At 44.6% G+C, this 22,789-nt stretch overlaps 1 protein-coding gene across 1 annotated transcript in view; it reads right to left on the reverse strand.

Annotated features, from left to right (window-relative positions):
- Window positions 1-22,789, reverse strand: part of LOC115114770 (unconventional myosin-IXb-like) — a 130,192-nt gene that overhangs the window by 49,681 nt on the left and 57,722 nt on the right. Inside the window, exons 9-24 of the mRNA XM_065013757.1 lie at window positions 15,509-15,625; window positions 12,635-12,769; window positions 11,545-11,666; window positions 11,137-11,278; window positions 10,194-10,424; window positions 10,111-10,126; window positions 7,134-7,209; window positions 5,328-5,414; window positions 3,344-3,383; window positions 2,964-3,086; window positions 2,641-2,721; window positions 2,359-2,469; window positions 1,946-2,068; window positions 1,546-1,695; window positions 466-623; window positions 59-346 (exon numbers count right to left, since the gene is read on the reverse strand). Of these exons, the coding sequence (XP_064869829.1) occupies window positions 59-346; window positions 466-623; window positions 1,546-1,695; window positions 1,946-2,068; window positions 2,359-2,469; window positions 2,641-2,721; window positions 2,964-3,086; window positions 3,344-3,383; window positions 5,328-5,414; window positions 7,134-7,209; window positions 10,111-10,126; window positions 10,194-10,424; window positions 11,137-11,278; window positions 11,545-11,666; window positions 12,635-12,769; window positions 15,509-15,625 (2,000 nt within the window). The remainder of the gene's footprint in view (window positions 1-58; window positions 347-465; window positions 624-1,545; window positions 1,696-1,945; window positions 2,069-2,358; window positions 2,470-2,640; window positions 2,722-2,963; window positions 3,087-3,343; window positions 3,384-5,327; window positions 5,415-7,133; window positions 7,210-10,110; window positions 10,127-10,193; window positions 10,425-11,136; window positions 11,279-11,544; window positions 11,667-12,634; window positions 12,770-15,508; window positions 15,626-22,789) is intronic.

The raw sequence follows: 22,789 nt of genomic DNA on the forward strand, positions 1-22,789 counted from the left end.
TGGTGAAGAATGGGGTGAGCGGGAGAGAGGTGAGGAATGAGAGTGTAACATACAGTACCTGCCAGCCTTGGCGTCTAGCGGGAAGGAGAGAGGTCTGTTGAGGGGAGGTGGAGAGCCTCTTCCCTCTCTCTTCTCCATCTCTGTGTTCCTCTGGGCGGCCTTTTGTCCATTGACTTCTGGGCCTGTCTCGGGGCTTCTGTTGGGACCGTGTTCCTCACTGTGCTGCCTCCTCCACAGCTCCGTCCTCTCCAGGTTTCTCTGGTGCTGGCTTTGGTACTGATGCTTGGACTGCGTTTTGGGAGGGAGCTGGGGAGGCGTGGCGGGCTTCTCTCCCTCAGCCTTAGTGCTAGAAGTAGGGCCAGACATTTGTCCTGGTCAGTTAAAAAACTCAGGGCCCTGAAGTTTAAAGTTCTTCAACTTTTATTGTCCATTAGTAAGTTAGACAAATACATAAAGTCTTAGTACCTGTCTGGACCTTGTTTGTTCCTGATCAGTGCCTGCATTTTCTTGACGCTGTTCCTCATTCTCAAGTAGTCTGTCCTCTCCTGAGAACCTCTCCATGCCGCCTGGATCACTGTGGCCGCAAGGCACCTGTTGTCCGCTCGGAACGCCAGCCAACATCGCTAGAGGAGAAGATGAGATCAACTTTATTGTCTCTGTAGGGAAATTCAGCTAGGACACAATAGCTGCACCATTGTACAAAAAACATGAATCTTACCCTATCACACAGGGACACAACCCAGGGAGAATTTATCATACAGCGCTCTCTGGAAATACCCAAATACAATACTATTTTACTAGACCTGGGATAGGCCCTGTACACATTGTTGTGGTTTAAAGCAATAGCTACCTGTATGATCATGGTTTCCATAGCTACCTGTATGATCATGATTTCCATAGCTACCTGTATGATCATGGTTTCCATAGCTACCTGTATGATAATGGTTTCCATAGCTACCTGTATGATCATGGTTTCCATAGCTACCTGTGTGATCATGGTTTCCATAGCTACCTGTATGACCATGGTTTCTACCATAGCTTCCTGTATGACCATGGTTTCCATAGCTACCTGTATGACCATGGTTTCCATAGCTACCTGTATGATCATGGTTTCCATAGCTACCTGTATGACCATGGTTTCCATAACTACCTGTATGGCCATGGTTTCCATAGCTACCTGTATGACCATGGTTTCCATAGCTACCTGTATGACCATGGTTTCCATAGCTACCTGTATGATCATGGTTTCTACCATAGCTACCTGTATGACCATGGTTTCCATAGCTACCTGTATGATCATGGTTTCCATAGCTACATGAATGATCATGGTCTCTGCCATAGCTACCTGTATGACAATGGTTTCCATAGCTACCTGTATGACAATGGTTTCCATAGCTACCAGTATGATCATGGTTTCCATAGCTACATGAATGATCATGGTCTCGGCCATAGCTACCTGTATGACAATGGTTTCCATAGCTACCAGTATGATCATGGTTTCCATAGCTACATGAATGATCATGTCTCTACCATATAGGTACTAACCTGTATTCTGATGGCAGCATCTTTCTTGCAGAGGAAGTGTCTCCTGATCAGACAGGCCCTGAACCAGCGCTGGAGGATGACGATGTGACGCATCACTTCCTTGTTCAGGGTGTCCTGCAGATGCTGCCTCTCCCTCTCCTTTAGGAACACCTGGGGGAGGGATGAAGACATTTACACTGGACTCCTTTCCCTTTTACTGTTGGATTTTTAAAAAACATTTTATTCAGTCTTCCTTGGCTACTTGAATGTTGTTATGTTGTTGTGATGATGATGTCGTCGTGATGTCGTCATTTGGGATATGTAAAGTACTTTCCGTTCTTGAAAAAGTGCTATAACAAATCAAATGCATTTATTTAGTATTAGTGTTATGATGTTTTTATATGGGGCCAAGAAGTGTTACCTTAGTTTTCCCAATCTGGTATGTGCTCTGTCCCAGGCCCATCTTCTGTAGCAGGTTCGCTATGTCCTTCGGTGCTGAGGTGGCTTCTTTTGGCAGCAACACCTTAAACCTCTCTAGGAACTCCTACATCAAAACACCATCAATCACTGCATCTAATATGGCCATCTCTTATCAAAATGACTCAATAAACAATAAGCATGACCTTTTAGACAATCAGGGGATTGCTTTTTATCCACACCCTTATATCCAGCTTTCAAAACCTCAAAAAGTTTTGTTTTAGAGAACGGCAGCAGCATGAGAGTTCTGATGGCTTAGTATCTGTGCTCATTTAGTGGTTCGGTACCCTTCATATGTATTAGGTCAGATTTAGACATTTGCTCATTCATTTGTACAGCGCTGTTGGTGTATCCTACCTTAAAGGTGAACTTGGCATTGTAGCCAGACTTCCTGATGCGTACCGTCTCCAACATGCCCGTGTACCTCATCTGCTGTAAAACTAGAGCGTCGTCAAACAGCATCTCCTTCTATAAGGAGGAACACACACACACACAGTTACATCAGTAAATGCATTAAAGTGATACAAATTCTGTCATCAAAACTGACCGGAGGGAGGTCTCTCTGGATATCAGCGTCTGCCAAATGACCAATGTGTAAAACACTATCGTCCTACGTACAGAGCACACATGTGATCCTACCTTCTCGGCATTGGAACGAATACAGTGGATGAAGAAAGGCTCTGCTCTCCCCACAGTCTCCAGCAGCTGATTGAGAGACGCCTGCAGAACAACATCGCATCACGCCAGACAGCAGAGTTAACGGAGGCGCCACTCGCTGTTGTTTGCTGCTCCCATTAGTGATCTTTAATGGATTTGAAGTGATATACACACACACACACACACACACACACACCGCTACTCTATTCTGATCAGGCTGGTAGGGGTGTGTGTGTGTGTGTGTGTGCGCGAGTGAGTGAGTGAGTGAGTGAGTGTGCCTGCGTGTCTGTGTTGGGGAAGCAGACCTGGAACTGAGCGCTGATGCTGGACGGTTGCTTCCTCGGGTGTGGGTGGAGCAGAGAGCGGGGGGTGAGGTCGTGGCGCGTCAGACCCACTATGTGCTTCAGGGACCGGGAGTTCATCAGATTCTGTAGAACAACACACGTCAATCAACCAACCAACCAACCAACCCCCCCAAAAAATAAAGCTTGATTTTAATCAAATTAATCTAATCAAATCACACCTGCACTGCAATGACATAGTGTTGTAATATGGTTACAGACAAGGCCATGAGGTTTTCCTGTCTACGTAAACCATACCAGGAAAAACTCCTGGCCCCAGGTAAAAGTGCAGTAATATAAACCCATATATTCCTTTTTGATAAAGTCCACTACTAATACATTACCTTGGGAATGAGCTGTTTGCGCTTGCTGCCTTTGGTCTTTCTATGTGGAGAGAAGACAGAGAGATGGAGGTAAACTGTGTTTCCCAGCCAAAGATGAAGGACAAGGACCAGTGATTACAGTGGTTTCAGAAAGTATTCACAGCCCTGGACTTTCTACACCTTTTGTTGTGTGACAGCCTGAATTAAACTTTTTTTAAAAATTACATTTACGTGTAGATTTTTTTGTCGTCACTGGCCACACATACACACAATAATGTTAAAGTGGAATTATGTTTATAGAAATGTTTACAATTTTTTTTTTTTATGAAAAGGTGAAATGTCTTGAGTTAATAAGTATTCAACACCTTTGTGAGGGCAAGCCTAAATAAGTTCAGCAGTAAAAATTTGCTTAACAAGTCACATAATTTTGAATGACTACCTCATCTCTGTACCCCCACACATACAATTATCTTTAAGGTGCTGTCAGTCGAGTAGTGAATTTCAAACACAGATTCAACCACAAAGACCAGGGAGGTTTTTCAGTGCCTCATAACGAATATATATATATATTTTTAAAAAGGCAGACATTGAATATCCCTTTGAGCATGGTGAAGTTATTAATTACACCTTGGATGGTGTATCAATACATCCAGTCACTACAAAGATACAGGCGTTCTTCATAACTCAGTTGCCGGAGAGGAAGGAAACTGTTCAGGGATTTCACCAATGGTGACTTTAAAAGTGTTTGGGGTTTTAGGCTGGGTTTCTGTACAGCACTTTGAGATATCAGCTGATGTACGAAGGGCTATATAAAGCAATTTGATTTGATTTAATGGCTGTGATAGGAGAAACCTGAGGATGCATCAACAACATTGTAGTTACTCCACAATACTAACCTAAATGATAGAGTGAAAAGAAGTTAGCCTGTACAGAATCAAAATATTCTAAAACATGCATCCTGTTTACAACAAGGCAGTAAAGTAATACTGCAAAAAATTGGCAAAATAATAAACTATTTGTCCTGAATACAAAGTGTTATGTTTTGGCCAAATCCAATACAACACATTACTGAGTACCACAACTTCATATTTTCAAGCATAGTTGTGGCTGCATCATGTTATGCTTGTAATCGTTAAGGACGGGGGAGTTTTTCAGGATAAAAAATAAACGGAATGAAGTCAAGCACAGGGAAAATGTTGCACAATCCAGATGTGGAAAGCGCTCAGGGACTTACCCAGAAAGCCTCACAGCTCTAATCACTCTCAGAGACCTACCCAGAAACACTCACAGCTCTACTCACTCTCAGAGCTACCCAGAAACACTCACAGCTCTAATCACTCTCAGAGACCTACCCAGAAACACTCACAGCTCTAATCACTCTCAGAGACTTACCCAGAAACACTCACAGCTCTAATCACACTCAGAGACTTACCCAGAAACACTCACAACTCAAATCACTCTCAGAGACTTACCCAGAAACACTCACAGCTCTAATCACATTCAGAGACTTACCCAGAAACACTCACAGCTCTAATTGCTCTCAGAGACTTACCCAGAAACACTCACAGCTCTAATCACACTCAGAGACTTACCCAGAAACACTCACAGCTCTAATCGACACCAACAGTGATGTATTAACTCAGGGGGTTGAACACTTATCTAAATCAAGATATTAGACATTTTAATTTTTTGTTCCTCCACTTTGACATTACAGAGTATTTTGTGTAGATCATCAAAACAATAACAGTTAAATCCATTTTCCACTTTGTAAAAATAAAACGTAGAAAAACGTCAAGGGGTGTGAATACTTTCTGAAGGCAACTGTATTTACGTCGGGACAATGGTAGACTTGGTTACAGCAGACTTGGTTACAGCAGACTTGGTTACAGCAGACTTGGTTACAGCAGGGTTCTTTTTGAAAATACTGAAGTTCAAAATGTACGCAGTACAGTATGTAACATTCCCTCAACAACCTGCGTCCTGCATTCACACCATTCCCACTTACTTCCTGTTCTCATAGCTGACGAAAATGTCCTCTAACACCTCCAGAGGGTGGTCATCAGACCGGTCAAATGAGAAGTCCAGCCGGGAGCTGTGGATGGAGAAGAAGGATTAGTTTAGTTGAATCAGGTGTGTTATTGCTTGGCTGGAACAGAAGCCTGCATCCACACCAGTCCTCTGTGGATAGGATTAGCCATCCCTGGGGTACGTGGTAAGTCTCTCCCTCCAACCTGGGGTACGTGGTAAGTCTCTCCTACCACCCTGGGGTATGTGGTAAGTCTTTCCCTCCAACCTGGGGTATGTGGTAAGTCTCTCCCTCCATCCTGGGGTATGTGGTAAGTCTCTCCCTCCACCCTGGGGTATGTGGTAAGTCTCTCCCTCCAACCTGGGGTATGTGGTAAGTCTCTCCCTCCAACCTGGGGTATGTGGTAAGTCTCTCCCTCCACCCTGGGGTACGTGGTAAGTCTCTCCCTCCAACCTGGGGTATGTGGTAAGTCTCTCCTACCACCCAGGTGTATCTGGTAAGTCTCTCCTACCACCCTGGGGTGTGTGGTAAGTCTTTCCCTCCACCCTGGGGTATGTGGTAAGTCTCTCCCTCCACCCTGGGGTATGTGGTAAGTCTCTCCCTCCACCCAGGTGTATCTGGTAAGTCTCTCCTACCACTCTGGGGTACCTGGTAAGTCTCTCCTACCACCCTGGGGTACCCGGTAAGTCTCTCCTACCACACTGGGGTACCTGGAAAGTCTATCCTACCACCCTGGGGTACCTGGTAATTCTCTCCTACCACCCTGGGGTACCTGGTAAGTCTCTCCTACCACCCTGGGGTACCTGGTAAGTCTCTCCTACCACCCTGGGGTATGTGGTAAGTCTCTCCCTCATTTACATTTACATTTACATTTAAGTCATTTAGCAGACGCTCTTATCCAGAGCGACTTACAAATTGGTGCTTTCACCTTATGACATCCAGTGGAACAGCCACTTTACAATAGTGCATCTAGGTCTTTTAAGGGGGAGGGGAGGGGGATTACTTTATCCTATCCTAGGTATTCCTTAAAGAGGTGGGGTTTCAGGTGTCTCCGGAAACCCCACCTCTTTAAGGAATACCTAGGATAGGATAAAGTAATCCTTCCCCCCCCTCCCTCCCCCCCTTAAAAGACCTAGATGCACTATTGTAAAGTGGCTGTTCCACTGGATCTGTTCCACAGGTGTGTCTGGTAAGTCTCTCCTACCACCCTGGGGTACCTGGTAAGTCTCTCCTACCACCCTGGGGTACCTGGTAAGTCTCTCCTACCACCCTGGGGTACCTGGTAAGTCTCTCCTACCACGCTGGGGTACCTGGTAAGTCTCTCCTACCACCCTGGGGTATCTGGTCTCTCCTACCACCCTGGGGTGCCTAGTAAGTCTCTCCTACCACCCAGGTGTATCTGGTAAGTCTCTCCTACCACCCGGAGGTAACTGGTAACTCTCTCCTACCACCCTGGGGTATCTGGTAACTCTCTCCTACCACCCTGTGGTACCTGGTAAGTCTCTCCTACCACCCTGTGGTATCTGGTCTCTCCTACCACCCTGGGGTACCTAGTAAGTCTCTCCTACCACCCTGGGGTATCTGGTAAGTCTCTCCTACCACCCTGTGGTATCTGGTAACTCTCTCCTACCACCCGGGGGTAACTGGTAACTCTCTCCTACCACCCTGGGGTAACTGGTAACTCTCTCCTACCACCCTGGGGTACCTAGTAAGTCTCTCCTACCACCCTGGGGTATCTGGTAAGTCTCTCCTACCATCCTGGGGTAACTGGTAACTCTCTCCTACCTGGCCAGTCTCTGTAGAGCCAAGATGGGTCTCCTCTTCAGTTCCCCTGTAATGCAACAGGAGGGTTTCACCAGAGCTGTGGAGTACACAGAACACAGGCCTCTCCATGTTAACCATCATCTTCATCATGTTAACCATCATCCTCATCATCATGTTAATCATCATCATGTTAACCATCATCCTCATCATGTTAACCATCATCCTCATCATCATGTTAACCATCATCCTCATCATGTTAACCATCATCCTCATCATCATGTTAACCATCATCCTCATCATCATGTTAACCATCATCCTCATCATGTTAACCATCATCCTCATCATGTTAACCATCATCCTCATCATGTTAACCACCATCATCCTCATCATGTTAACCACCATCATCCTCATCATGTTAACCATCATCCTCATCATGTTAACCATCATCCTCATCATGTTAACCATCATCCTCATCATGTTAACCATCATCCTCATCATGTTAACCACCATCATCCTCATCATGTTAACCACCATCATCCTCATCATGTTAACCATCATCCTCATCATCATGTTAACCATCATCCTCATCATGTTAACCATCATCTTCATCATGTTAACCATCATCCTCATCATGTTAACCATCATCTTCATCATGTTAACCATCATCCTTAACATGTTAACCATCATCCTCATCATGTTAACCATCATCCTCATCATCATGTTAACCATCATCATGTTAACCACCATCATCCTCATCATGTTAACCATCATCCTCATCATCATGTTAACCATCATCATGTTAACCACCATCATCCTCATCATGTTAACCATCATCCTCATCATGTTAACCATCATCCTCATCATGTTAACCACCATCATCCTCATCATGTTAACCACCATCATCCTCATCATGTTAACCACCATCATCCTCATCATGTTAACCATCATCCTCATCATGTTAACCATCATCATCATCATCATGTTAACCATCATCCTCATCATGTTAACCATCATCCTCATCATGTTAACCATCATCATGTTAACCATCATCCTCATCATGTTAACCACCATCATCCTCATCATGTTAACCATCATCATCATCATCATGTTAACCATCATCCTCATCATGTTAACCATCATCCTCATCATGTTAACCATCATCCTCATCATGTTAACCATCATCCTCATCATGTTAACCATCATCCTCATCATGTTAACCATCATCCTCATCATGTTAACCACCATCATCCTCATCATGTTAACCACCATCATCCTCATCATGTTAACCATCATCCTCATCATGTTAACCATCATCCTTAACATGTTAACCATCATCCTCATCATCATGTTAACCATCATCCTCATCATGTTAACCATCATCTTCATCATGTTAACCATCATCTTCATCATGTTAACCATCATCCTCATCATGTTAACCATCATCTTCATCATGTTAACCATCATCCTCATCATGTTAACCATCATCTTCATCATGTCAACCATCATCCTCATCATCATGTTAACCATCATCTTCATCATGTTAACCATCATCTTCATCATGTTAACCATCATCCTCATCATCATGTTAACCATCATCATGTTAACCATCATCCTCATCATCATGTTAACCATCATCATGTTAACCATCATCCTCATCATCATGTTAACCATCATCCTCATCATCATGTTAACCATCATCCTCATCATCATGTTAACCATCATCCTCAACATGTTAACCATCATCATGTTAACCACCATCCTCATCATGTTAACCATCATCCTCAACATGTTAACCATCATCCTCAACATGTTAACCATCATCCTCATCATCATGTTAACCATCATCCTCATCATCATGTTAACCATCATCCTCATCATCATGTTAACCATCATCCTCATCATCATGTTAACCATCATCCTTAACATGTTAACCATCATCCTTAACATGTTAACCATCGTCCTCATCATCATGTTAACCATCATCCTCATCATCATGTTAACCATCATCCTTAACATGTTAACCATCATCATGTTAACCATCATCCACATCATGTTAACCATCATCCTCATCATCATGTTAACCATCATCCTTAACATGTTAACCATCATCCTCATCATCATGTTAACCATCATCCTCATCATGTTAACCATCATCCTCATCATCATGTTAACCATCATCCTCATCATCATGTTAACCATCATCCTCATCATGTTAACCATCATCCTCATCATCATGTTAACCATCATCCTCATCATCATGTTAACCATCATCATGTTAACCATCATCCTCATCATGTTAACCATCATCCTCATCATCATGTTAACCATCATCATGTTAACCATCATCCTCATCATGTTAACCATCATCCTCATCATCATGTTAACCATCCTCATCATCATGTTAACCATCATCCTTAACATGTTAACCATCATCCTCATCATCATGTTAACCATCATCCTCATCATCATGTTAACCATCATCCTCATCATCATCATGTTAACCATCCTCATCATCATGTTAACCATCATCCTCATCATCATTATCATGTTAACCATCCTCATCATCATGTTAACCATCCTCATCATCATCATGTTAACCATCCTCATCATCACCATCATCATGTTAACCATCCTCATCATCATCATGTTAACCATCCTCATCATCATCATGTTAACCATCCTCATCATCATCAACTTCATGTTAACCATCCTCATCATCATGTTAACCATCCTCATCATCATCAACTTCATCAACATGTTAATAATCTTATCGTCATCATCTCCATACGTTAGTGTGGCAAGTCACAACCATCTCAACCTGACTAGGAAAATGAAACTGTTGGCCAATTACAGGCTACTTATACACTAATGAATATGGCCCAGACTTTTCCCTGGCTTGATTCATGTCATGAAGAAAAGCCCTGAAAAGCTCTGATTGGACAGGTCAAGGAGAGAGGGTAAATGTCCTTAAAACCATCATCCTCATCATGTAGTGTACCTGCGGCTGCATCATCCTCATCATCATGTTAACCATCATCATGTTAACCATCATCCTCATCATCATGTTAACCATCATCATGCGCCATCGGCCTCCTTGAAGACTGCTATGATGTGTATGGTCGATCGGAGGATTCCCCATCGGAAAAAGGCCACAGCCATCAGGATCTGACCATTGTTAACATCCCTCATCATCATGTTAAATCCATCATCCCTCATCATCATGATCAGCTGACGCATGAACGCCCGCTGACTGCTGCGTAGTAACGACACGATCTCCGGACGCATGTGGTCCGTGTTCTTCTCCCGGAAATCCTGACAGAGAGGAGGAGAGGAAGAGGAGAAATGAAGAGAGAGGGGGAGGGGGGAAGAGGGGAGGAGAGAGAAGAGAGACGAGAGAGAGGGAGGGGGGAAAGAGGGGAGGAGAGAGAGAGGGGGAAAGAGGGGAGGAGAGAGAGGGGGAAAGAGGGGAGGAGAGAAAGGGGGAAGAGAGGGGAGGAGAGAGAGGGGAAAGAGGGAGGAGAGAGAGGGGGAAAGAGGGGAGGAGAGAAAGGGGGGAAGAGGGGAGGAGAGAAAGGGGGGAAGAGGGGAGGAGAGAAAGGGGGAAGAGGGTAGGAGAGAGAGGGGAAGAGGGGAGGAGAGAAAGGGGAGAAGAGGGGGAAGAGGAGAGAGAGGGGGAAGAGGGGAGGAGAGAGAGGGGGAAGAGGGGAGGAGAGAGAGGGGGAAGAGGGGAGGAGAGAGAGGGGGAAGAGGGGAGGAGAGAAAGGGGGATGAGGGAGGAGAGAGAGGGGGAAGAGGGGAGGAGGGAGGGGGAAGAGGGGAGGAAGGAGAGGGGGAAGAGGGGAGGAGGGAGAGGGAGAAGAGGGGAGAGAGGGAGGGGAAAAGTGAGAGGGAGGGGAAGAGAGAGAGAGAGAGAGGGAGGGGGTTAAGAGAAGGGCAGTTGGCAGTGTTAAGTGTAGACAGAGCTGTACCACATGACATAAATATTAATGTACAGTGTATGTACATCCTTGGTTTATATCCCTACCTTAATCTGGTACTTGATGGTCCCAGTAAAGTGTTGTATGATGAAGGCTGGTTCCATCACCGCGGTGGGGACAAAGTACGGGTTATCATGATGCAGCTGCTTGAACTTCTCCAACAGGGTGTTGTCTGTGGACTGGGAGAGACTAAGGACATGGAGAGAGAGAGAGGGAGAGAGAGAGGACAGTGGACAGACTATTAAATGAATCTCCACTCAACACTGAACTGTAAATACCTAGCTGGGTAAAAAGCTAGACAGGAAGCCAAACCAGTAAGCTTCTTTTCACCTGTCCACTTCCTCTAGATCAGTGCTGATAAAGGTTTAAAACAAGGAGAGGATGTAACTACAGCCTATTGAGATACAACCATGTGACCTGACTTGTAAAACTCTTGGCCCTCCTTCTAGACCTACTTGCTCTCCTCATCCAGTATGTGGAACAGTCCAGTGGGTTTCTGGCTGATCAGATGGATACAGCCCAGGTTGTCTTTGTAGTCAATGGGACTCCAGCTGATCCCTTCTGCCTGGTACTCCTCCTGGAATACATGGATGAACAAATTAATGGGTGGATGGATGACTGAAGGGATGAACGGGTGGATGGATGACTGAAGGGATGGATGAGTGAAGGAATGGACGGGTGGATGGATGACTGAAGGGATGGACGGGTGGAGGAATGGATGGGTGGATGACTGAAGGGATGGATGAGTGAAGGAATGGACAGGTGGATGGATAGATGGATGACTGAAGGGATGGATGAGTGAAGGAATGGACGGGTGGATGGATAGATGGATGACTGAAGGGATGGATGAGTGAAGGAATGGACGGGTGGATGGATGACTGAAGGGATGGATGAATGAAGGAATGGACGGGTGGATGGATGACTGAAGGGATGGATGGGTAGATGGATGACTGAAGGGATGAATGGGTGGATGGATGAGTGGATGGATGGATGAGTGAGTGAAGGAATTAATGGGTGGATGGATGAGTGAAGGAATGAACAGGTGGGTGGATGGATGGATGAGTGAAGGAAGGAATGAAGGGGTGGATGGATGGATGGATAGATGGATGGATGAGTGAAGGAATGAAGGGGTGGATGGATGGATGGGTGGATGGATGAGTGAGTGAATGAATTAATGGGTGGATGGATGAGTGAAGGAATGAACAGGTGGGTGGATGGATGGATAGATGGATGGATAAGTGAAGGAATGAAGGGGTGGGTGGATGGATGGATGAGTGAATAGATGGATGGATGAGTGAATAGATGGATGGATGAGTGAAGGAATGAACAGGTGGGTGGATGGATGGATAGATGGATGGATAAGTGAAGGAATGAAGGGGTGGGTGGATGGATGGATGGGTGAATAGATGGATGGATGAGTGAATAGATGGATGGATGAGTGGACAAATAGATAGATGCTTTATTGATCACCCAGGGGAAAAGACTACATTAACGTACCCTTTAAGGGGTGTGGTAAAGGGTTTACTAGTAGTGTATAGAATTCACCTGCTCCAGCGTGAAGACGTGCTGATGAAAGTAATAGTGAACTTTCTCGATGGAGTAGTTAATACAGAACTGTTCAAAGCTGTTCGTCTGGAAGTCCTCAAAACCAAATATATCCAGGATACCTATAGACAAACACTGGAACGAAACAAAGAATAATATTCATAATATTAATATTTGAAATGCAATTGATTGAGCTGAATTCTGTCATGAATCCGTTGTGTTGATTTTTCTCCTCTCCTGGGCCGTGTGTCACACAGCAGTGCTTTTGTACCACTCTCTCTTACTAATACCTTATTTTTATCTGCAGTGAAAGTTTGTCAAACAATTGGCGAGGCAGCGGTTTTGACTGGAAGTGATCGTTACAGAATGTGAAGCGAAAGGGTTAAGGTTAGGGTTGGGGTTAGTACAGTGATGGGTTGTTTCTGGGTTAGTACAGTGACGGGTTGTCTCGGTTAGTACAGTGAATGGTTGTCTCTGGGTTAGGGTTAGTACAGTGACGGGTTGTCTCTGGGTTAGTACAGTGACGGGTTGTCTCTGGGTTTGTACAGTGATGGGTTGTCTCGGTTAGTACAGTGAATGGTTGTCTCTGGGTTAGGGTTAGTACAGTGACGGGTTGTCTCTGGGTTAGTACAGTGGCGGGTTGTCTCTGGGTTAGGGTTAGTACAGTGACGGGTTGTCTCTGGGTTAGTACAGTGACGGGTTGTCTCTGGGTTAGTACAGTGACGGGTTGTCTCTGGGTTAGTACAGTGACGGGTTGTCTCTGGGTTAGTACAGTGACGGGTTGTCTCTGGGTCAGTACAGTGAATTGTTGTCTCTGGGTTAGGGTTAGTACAGTGATGGGTTGTCTCTGGGTTAGTACAGTGACGGGTTGTCTCTGGGTTAGTACAGTGACGGGTTGTCTCTGGGTTAGTACAGTGGCGGGTTGTCTCTGGGTTAGTACAGTGGCGGGTTGTCTCTGGGTCAGTACAGTGATGGGTTGTCTCTGGGTTAGTACAGTGACGGGTTGTCTCTGGGTTTGTACAGTGATGGGTTGTCTCTGGGTTTGTACAGTGATGGGTTGTCTCGGTTAGTACAGTGAATGGTTGTCTCTGGGTTAGGGTTAGTACAGTGACGGGTTGTCTCTGGGTTAGTACAGTAACGGGTTGTCTCTGGGTTAGTACAGTGGCGGGTTGTCTCTGGGTTAGGGTTAGTACAGTGACGGGTTGTCTCTGGGTTAGTACAGTGACGGGTTGTCTCTGGGTTAGTACAGTGACGGGTTGTCTCTGGGTTAGTGTGACTTGTCTCTGGGTTAGTACAGTGACGGGTTGTCTCTGGGTTAGTACAGTGACGGGTTGTCTCTGGGTCAGTACAGTGAATGGTTGTCTCTGGGTTAGGGTTAGTACAGTGATGGGTTGTCTCTGGGTTCGTACAGTGACGGGTTGTCTCTGGGTTAGTACAGTGAAGGGTTGTCTCTGGGTTAGTACAGTGACGGGTTGTCTCTGGGTTAGTACAGTGACGGGTTGTCTCTGGGTTAGTACAGTGACGGGTTGTCTCTGGGTCAGTACAGTGAATGGTTGTCTCTGGGTTAGGATTAGTACAGTGATGGGTTGTCTCTGGGTTAGTACAGTGACGGGTTGTCTCTGGGTTAGAACAGTGACGGGTTGTCTCTGGGTTAGTACAGTGGCGGGTTGTCTCTGGGTTAGTACAGTGACAGGTTGTCTCTGGGTTAGTACAGTGACGGGTTGTCTCTGGGTTAGGGTTAGTACAGTGACGGGTTGTCTCTGGGTTAGGGTTAGTACAGTGACGGGTTGTCTCTGGGTTAGCACAGTGACGGGTTGTCTCTGGGTCAGTACAGTGACGGGTTGTCTCTGGGTTAGGGTTAGTACAGTGACGGGTTGTCTCTGTGTTAGCACAGTGACGGGTTGTCTCTGGGTCAGTACAGTGACGGGTTGTCTCTGGGTTAGGGTTAGTACAGTAACGGGTTGTCTCTGGGTTAGTACAGTGACAGGTTGTCTCTGGGTTAGGGTTAGTACAGTGACGGGTTGTCTCTGGGTTAGTACAGTGACGGGTTGTCTCTGGGTTAGTACAGTGACGGGTTGTCTCTGGGTTAGTACAGTGACGGGTTGTCTCTGGGTTAGTACAGTGACGGGTTGTCTCTGGGTTAGTACAGTGACAGGTTGTCTCTGGGTTAGCACAGTGACGGGTTGTCTCTGGGTCAGCACAGTGACGGGTTGTCTCTGGGTTAGGGTTAGTACAGTAACGGGTTGTCTCTGGGTTAGTACAGTGACGGGTTGTCTCTGGGTTAGTACAGTGACGGGTTGTCTCTGGGTTAGCACAGTGACGGGTTGTCTCTGGGTTAGCACAGTGACGGGTTGTCTCTGGGTCAGTACAGTGACGGGTTGTCTCTGGGTTAGGGTTAGTACAGTAACGGGTTGTCTCTGGGTTAGTACAGTGACGGGTTGTCTCTGGGTTAGTACAGTGACGGGTTGTCTCTGAGTTAGTACAGTGACGGGTTGTCTCTGGGTTAGTACAGTGACGGGTTGTCTCTGGGTTAGTACAGTGACGGGTTGTCTCTGGGTTAGTACAGTGACGGGTTGTCTCTGGGTCAGTACAGTGACGGGTTGTCTCTGGGTTAGTACAGTGACGGGATGTCTCTGTGTTAGGGTTAATGCAGTGACGGGTTGTCTCTGGGTTAGGGTTAGTACAGTGACGGGTTGTCTCTGGGTTAGGGTTAGCACAGTGACGGGTTGTCTTTGGGTTAGGGTTAGTACAGTGAATGGTTGTCTCTGGGTTAGTACAGTGACGGGTTGTCTTTGGGTCAGTACAGTGACGGGTTGTCTCGGTCAGTACAGTGACGGGTTGTCTCTGGGTCAGTACAGTGAATGGTTTTCTTACAGAGACGGCCTCCTCCATGTCTCGTCTGTTGAGCAGAGCGTGGTTGATGTGCAGGACGATCCAATCAAACAGAGAGCTGTACAGAGACTTGGCCATCGAGTCCCGTGCTGTCACAGCCTAGGAAGGACAACAACAACATAGTTACAGCCTAGGAAGTACAACAACAACAACAACAACATAGTCACAGCCTAGGAAGGACAACAACAACATAGTTACAGCCTAGGAAGGACAACAACAACATAGTTACAGCCTAGGAAGGACAACAACAACAACATAGTTACAGCCTAGGAAGGACAACAACATAGTTACAGCCTAGGAAGGACAACAACATAGTTACAGCCTAGGAAGGACAACAACAACATAGTTACAGCCTAGGAAGGACAACAACATAGTTACAGCCTAGGAAGGACAACAACAACATAGTTACAGCCTAGGAAGGACAACAACAACATAGTTACAGCCTAGGAAGGACAACAACAACATAGTTACAGCCTAGGAAGGACAACAACAACATAGTTACAGCCTAGGAAGGACAACAACAACATAGTTACAGCCTAGGACAACAACATAGTTACAGCCTAGGAAGGACAACAACATAGTTACAGCCTAGGAAGGACAACAAGTTACAGCCTAGGAAGGACAACAACATAGTTACAGCCTAGGAAGGACAACAACAACAACATAGTTACAGCCTAGGAAGGACAACAACATAGTTACAGCCTAGGAAGGACAACAACAACATAGTTACAGCCTAGGAAGGACAACCTAACAAGTCAACATAGTTACAGCCTAGGAAGGACAACAACAACAACATAGTTACAGCCTAGGAAGGACAACAACAACATAGTCACAGCCTAGGAAGGACACAACAACATAGTTACAGCCTAGGAAGGACAACAACCTTACAGCCTAGGAAGGACAACAACAACAACATAGTTACAGCAGGAAGGACAACAACAACATAGTTACAGCCTAGGAAGGACAACAACAACAACATAGTTACAGCCTAGGAAGGACAACAACAACATAGTTACAGCCTAGGAAGGACAACAACAACATAGTTACAGCCTAGGAAGGACAACAGTTACAGCCTAGGAAGGACAACAACAACAACAACAACAGTTACAGCCTAGGAAGGACAACAACAACAAACAACATAGTTACAGCCTAGGAAGGACAACAACATAGTCACAGCCTAGGAAGGACAACAACAACAACATACAGCCTTAGGACAACAACAACAACATAGTCACAGCCTAGGAAGGACAACAACAACATAGTTACAGCCTAGGAAGGACAACAACAACAACATAGTTACAGCCTAGGAAGGACAACAACAACAACATAGTTACAGCCTAGGAAGGACAACAACAACAACAACATAGTTACAGCCTAGGAAGGACAACAACATAGTTACAGCCTAGGAAGGACAACAACAACATAGTTACAGCCTAGGAAGGACAACAACAACATAGTCACAGCCTACAGTTACAGCCTAGGAAGGACAACAACAACAACAACATAGTTACAGCCTAGGAAGGACAACAACATAGTCACAGCCTAGGAAGGACAACAACAACATAGTTACAGCCTAGGAAGGACAACAACAACAACATAGTTACAGCCTAGGAAGGACAACAACATAGTTAAGGAAGGACAACAACAACATAGTTACAGCCTAGGAAGGACAACAACAACATAGTTACAGCCTAGGAAGGACAACAACAACATAGTTACAGCCTAGGAAGGACAACAACAACATAGTTACAGCCTAGGAAGGACAACAACAACATAGTTACAGCCTAGGAAGGACAACAACAACAACAAGTTATAGTTACAGCCTAGGAAGGACAAACAACATAGTTACAGCCTAGGAAGGAAGGACAACAACAACATAGTTACAGCCTAGGAAGGACAACAACATAGTCACAGCCTAGGAAGGACAACAACAACAACAACAACATAGTTACAGCCTAGGAAGGACAACAACAACAAAGGGACAACATAGTTACAGCCAGGAAGGACAACAACATAGTTACAGCCTAGGAAGGACAACAACAACTAGTTACAGCCTAGGAAGGACAACAACAACATAGTTACAGCCTAGGAAGGACAACAACAACATAGTTACAGCCTAGGAAGGACAAGTCACACAAAGGACAACATAGTTACAGCCTAGGAAGGACAACAACAACATAGTTACAGCCTAGGAAGGACAACAACAACAACAACATAGTTACAGCCTAGGAAGGACAACAACAACAACAACATAGTTACAGCCTAGGAAGGACAACAACAACAACATAGTTACAGCCTAGGAAGGACAACACAACAACATAGTTACAGCCTAGGAAGGACAACAACAACATAGTTACAGCCTAGGAAGGACAACAACAACAACATAGTTACAGCCTAGGAAGGACAACAACATAGTCACAGCCTAGGAAGGACAACAACAACAACAGCCTAGGAAGGACAACAACATTACAGCCTAGGAAGGACAACAACAACAACATAGTTACAGCCTAGGAAGGACAACAACATAGTCACAGCCTAGGAAGGACAACAACAACAACATAGTTACAGCCTAGGAAGGACAACAACAACATAGTTACAGCCTAGGAAGGACAACAACAACATAGTTACAGCCTAGGAAGGACAACAACAAGTTACAGCCTAGTTACAGCCTAGGAAGGACAACAACAACAACATAGTTACAGCCTAGGAAGGACAACAACAACATAGTTACAGCCTAGGAAGGACAACAACAACAAGGACACAGCCTAGGAAGGACAACAACAACAACATAGTTACAGCCTAGGAAGGACAACAACAACAACAACATAGTTACAGCCTAGGAAGGACAACAACAATAACATAGTTACAGCCTAGGAAGGACAACAACAACAACATAGTTACAGCCTAGGAAGGACAACAACATAGTTACAGCCTAGGAAGGACAACAACAACAACATAGTTACAGCCTAGGAAGGACAACAACATAGTTACAGCCTAGGAAGGACAACAACAACATAGTTACAGCCTAGGAAGGACAACAACAACATAGTTACAGCCTAGGAAGGACAACAACAACATAGTTACAGCCTAGGAAGGACAACAACAACATAGTTACAGCCTAGGAAGGACAACAACAACAACAACATAGTTACAGCCTAGGAAGGACAACAACACATAGTTACAGCCTAGGAAGGACAACCTAGGAAGGACAACAACATAGTTACAGCCTAGGAAGGACAACAACAACAACATAGTTACAGCCTAGGAAGGACAACAACAACATAGTTACAGCCTAGGAAGGACAACAACAAACATAGTTACAGCCTAGGAAGGACAACAACAACATAGTTACAGCCTAGGAAGGACAACAACAACATAGTTACAGCCTAGGAAGGACAACAACAACATAGTTACAGCCTAGGAAGGACAAACAACAACATAGTTACAGCCTAGGAAGGACAACAACAACAACAGTTACAGCCTAGGAAGGACAACAACAACAACAGTTACAGCCTAGGAAGGAAGGACATAGTTACAGCCTAGGAAGGACAACAACATAGTTACAGCCTAGGAAGGACAACAACAACATAGTTACAGCCTAGGAAGGACAACAACAACAAAGGACAACAACAACATAGTTACAGCCTAGGAAGGACAACAACAACATAACAACATAGTACAGCCTAGGAAGGACAACAACAACAGGAAGGACAACAACATAGTTACAGCCTAGGAAGGACAACAACAACAACATAGTTACAGCCTAGGAAGGACAACAACAACAACATAGTTACAGCCTAGGAAGGACAACAACAACATAGTTACAGCCTAGGAAGGACAACAACAACAGCCTAGGAAGGAACATAGTTACAGCCTAGGAAGGACAACAACAACAGTTACAGCCTAGGAAGGACAACAACAACATAGTTACAGCCTAGGAAGGACAACAACATAGTTACAGCCTAGGAAGGACAACAACAACATAGTTACAGCCTAGGAAGGACAACAACATAGTCACAGCCTAGGAAGGACAACAACAACATAGTTACAGCCTAGGAAGGACAACAACAACATAGTTAAAGCCTAGGAAGGACAACAACAAGTCACAGCCTAGGAAGGACAACAACATAGTTACAGCCTAGGAAGGACAACAACAACATAGTTACAGCCTAGGAAGGACAACAACAACAACAACAGTTACAGCCTAGGAAGGACAACAACAACAACAACATAGTTACAGCCTAGGAAGGACAACAACATAGTCACAGCCTAGGAAGGACAACAACAACAACATTACAGCCTAGGAAGGACAACAACAACAACATAGTTACAGCCTAGGAAGGACAACAACAACAACATAGTTACAGCCTAGGAAGGACAACAACAACAACATAGTTACAGCCTAGGAAGGACAACAACAACAACAACAACATAGTTACAGCCTAGGAAGGACAACAACATAGTTACAGCCTAGGAAGGACAACAACAACATAGTTACAGCCTAGGAAGGACAACAACAACATAGTTACAGCCTAGGAAGGACAACAACAACAACAATATAGTTACAGCCTAGGAAGGACAACAACAACAACAACAACAACATAGTCACAGCCTAGGAAGGACAACAACAACAACATAGTCACAGCCTAGGAAGGACAACAACAATATAGTCACAGCCTAGGAAGGACAACAACATAGTTACAGCCTAGGAAGGACAACAACAACATAGTTACAGCCTAGGAAGGACAACAACAACAACATAGTTACAGCCTAGGAAGGACAACAACAACAACATAGTTACAGCCTAGGAAGGACAACAACATAGTTACATCCTAGGAAGGACAACAACAACATAGTTATAGCCTAGGAAGGACAACAACAACAACAACATAGTTACAGCCTAGGAAGGACAACAACATAGTCACAGCCTAGGAAGGACAACAACAACATAGTTACAGCCTAGGAAGGACAACAACATAGTCACAGCCTAGGAAGGACAACAACAACAACAACATAGTTACAGCCTAGGAAGGACAACAACATAGTCACAGCCTAGGAAGGACAACAACAACATAGTTACAGCCTAGGAAGGACAACAACAACAACATAGTTACAGCCTAGGAAGGACAACAACATAGTTACAGCCTAGGAAGGACAACAACAACATAGTTACAGCCTAGGAAGGACAACAACAACATAGTTACAGCCTAGGAAGGACAACAACAACATAGTTACAGCCTAGGAAGGACAACAACAACATAGTTACAGCCTAGGAAGGACAACAACAACAACATAGTTACAGCCTAGGAAGGACAACAACAACAACCTAGGAAGGACAACAACAACATAGTTACAGCCTAGGAAGGACAACAACAACATAGTTACAGCCTAGGAAGGACAACAACAACAACAACATAGTTACAGCCTAGGAAGGACAACAACATAGTCACAGCCTAGGAAGGACAACAACAACATAGTTACAGCCTAGGAAGGACAACAACATAGTCACAGCCTAGGAAGGACAACAACAACAACAACATAGTTACAGCCTAGGAAGGACAACAACATAGTCACAGCCTAGGAAGGACAACAACAACATAGTTACAGCCTAGGAAGGACAACAACAACATAGTTACAGCCTAGGAAGGACAACAACAACATAGTTACAGCCTAGGAAGGACAACAACAACATAGTTAAAGCCTAGGAAGGACAACAACATAGTCACAGCCTAGGAAGGACAAGAACATAGTTACAGCCTAGGAAGGACAACAACAACATAGTTACAGCCTAGGAAGGACAACAACAACAACAACATAGTTACAGCCTATGAAGGACAACAACAACAACAACATAGTTACAGCCTAGGAAGGACAACAACATAGTCACAGCCTAGGAAGGACAACAACAACAACATTACAGCCTAGGAAGGACAACAACAACAACATTACAGCCTAGGAAGGACAACAACAACAACATAGTTACAGCCTAGGAAGGACAACAACAACAACATAGTTACAGCCTAGGAAGGACAACAACAACAACATAGTTACAGCCTAGGAAGGACAACAACAACATAGTTACAGCCTAGGAAGGACAACAACAACATAGTTACAGCCTAGGAAGGACAACAACAACAACATAGTTACAGCCTAGGAAGGACAACAACAACAACATAGTTACAGCCTAGGAAGGACAACAACATAGTCACATCCTAGGAAGGACAACAACAACAACATAGTTACAGCCTAGGAAGGACAACAACAACAACATAGTTACAGCCTAGGAAGGACAACAACAACAACATAGTTACAGCCTAGGAAGGACAACAACATAGTTACAGCCTAGGAAGGACAACAACATAGTTACAGCCTAGGAAGGACAACAACATAGTTACAGCCTAGGAAGGACAACAACAACATAGTTACAGCCTAGGAAGGACAACAACAACAACATAGTTACAGCCTAGGAAGGACAACAACAACAACATAGTTACAGCCTAGGAAGGACAACAACAACAACATAGTTACAGCCTAGGAAGGACAACAACAACAACATAGTTACAGCCTAGGAAGGACAACAACAACAACATAGTTACAGCCTAGGAAGGACAACAACAACAACATAGTTACAGCCTAGGAAGGACAACAACAACAACATAGTTACAGCCTAGGAAGGACAACAACAACATAGTTACAGCCTAGGAAGGACAACAACAACATAGTTACAGCCTAGGAAGGACAACAACAACATAGTTACAGCCTAGGAAGGACAACAACAACATAGTTACAGCCTAGGAAGGACAACAACAACAAGCCTAAATAGTTACAGCCTAGGAAGGACAACAACAACATAGTTACAGCCTAGGAAGGACAACAACAACAACATAGTTACAGCCTTGGAAGGACAACAACAACAACATAGTTACAGCCTAGGAAGGACAACAACATAGTTACAGCCTAGGAAGGACAACAACAACATAGTTACAGCCTAGGAAGGACAACAACAACAACAACATAGTTACAGCCTAGGAAGGACAACAACATAGTCACAGCCTAGGAAGGACAACAACAACATAGTTACAGCCTAGGAAGGACAACAACATAGTCACAGCCTAGGAAGGACAACAACAACAACAACAGTTACAGCCTAGGAAGGACAACAACATAGTCACAGCCTAGGAAGGACAACAACAACATAGTTACAGCCTAGGAAGGACAACAACAACATAGTTACAGCCTAGGAAGGACAACAACAAGTTAAAT

This window comes from Oncorhynchus nerka, linkage group LG9b, assembly GCF_034236695.1.
Source record: "Oncorhynchus nerka isolate Pitt River linkage group LG9b, Oner_Uvic_2.0, whole genome shotgun sequence".
NCBI lineage: Eukaryota > Metazoa > Chordata > Actinopteri > Salmoniformes > Salmonidae > Oncorhynchus > Oncorhynchus nerka.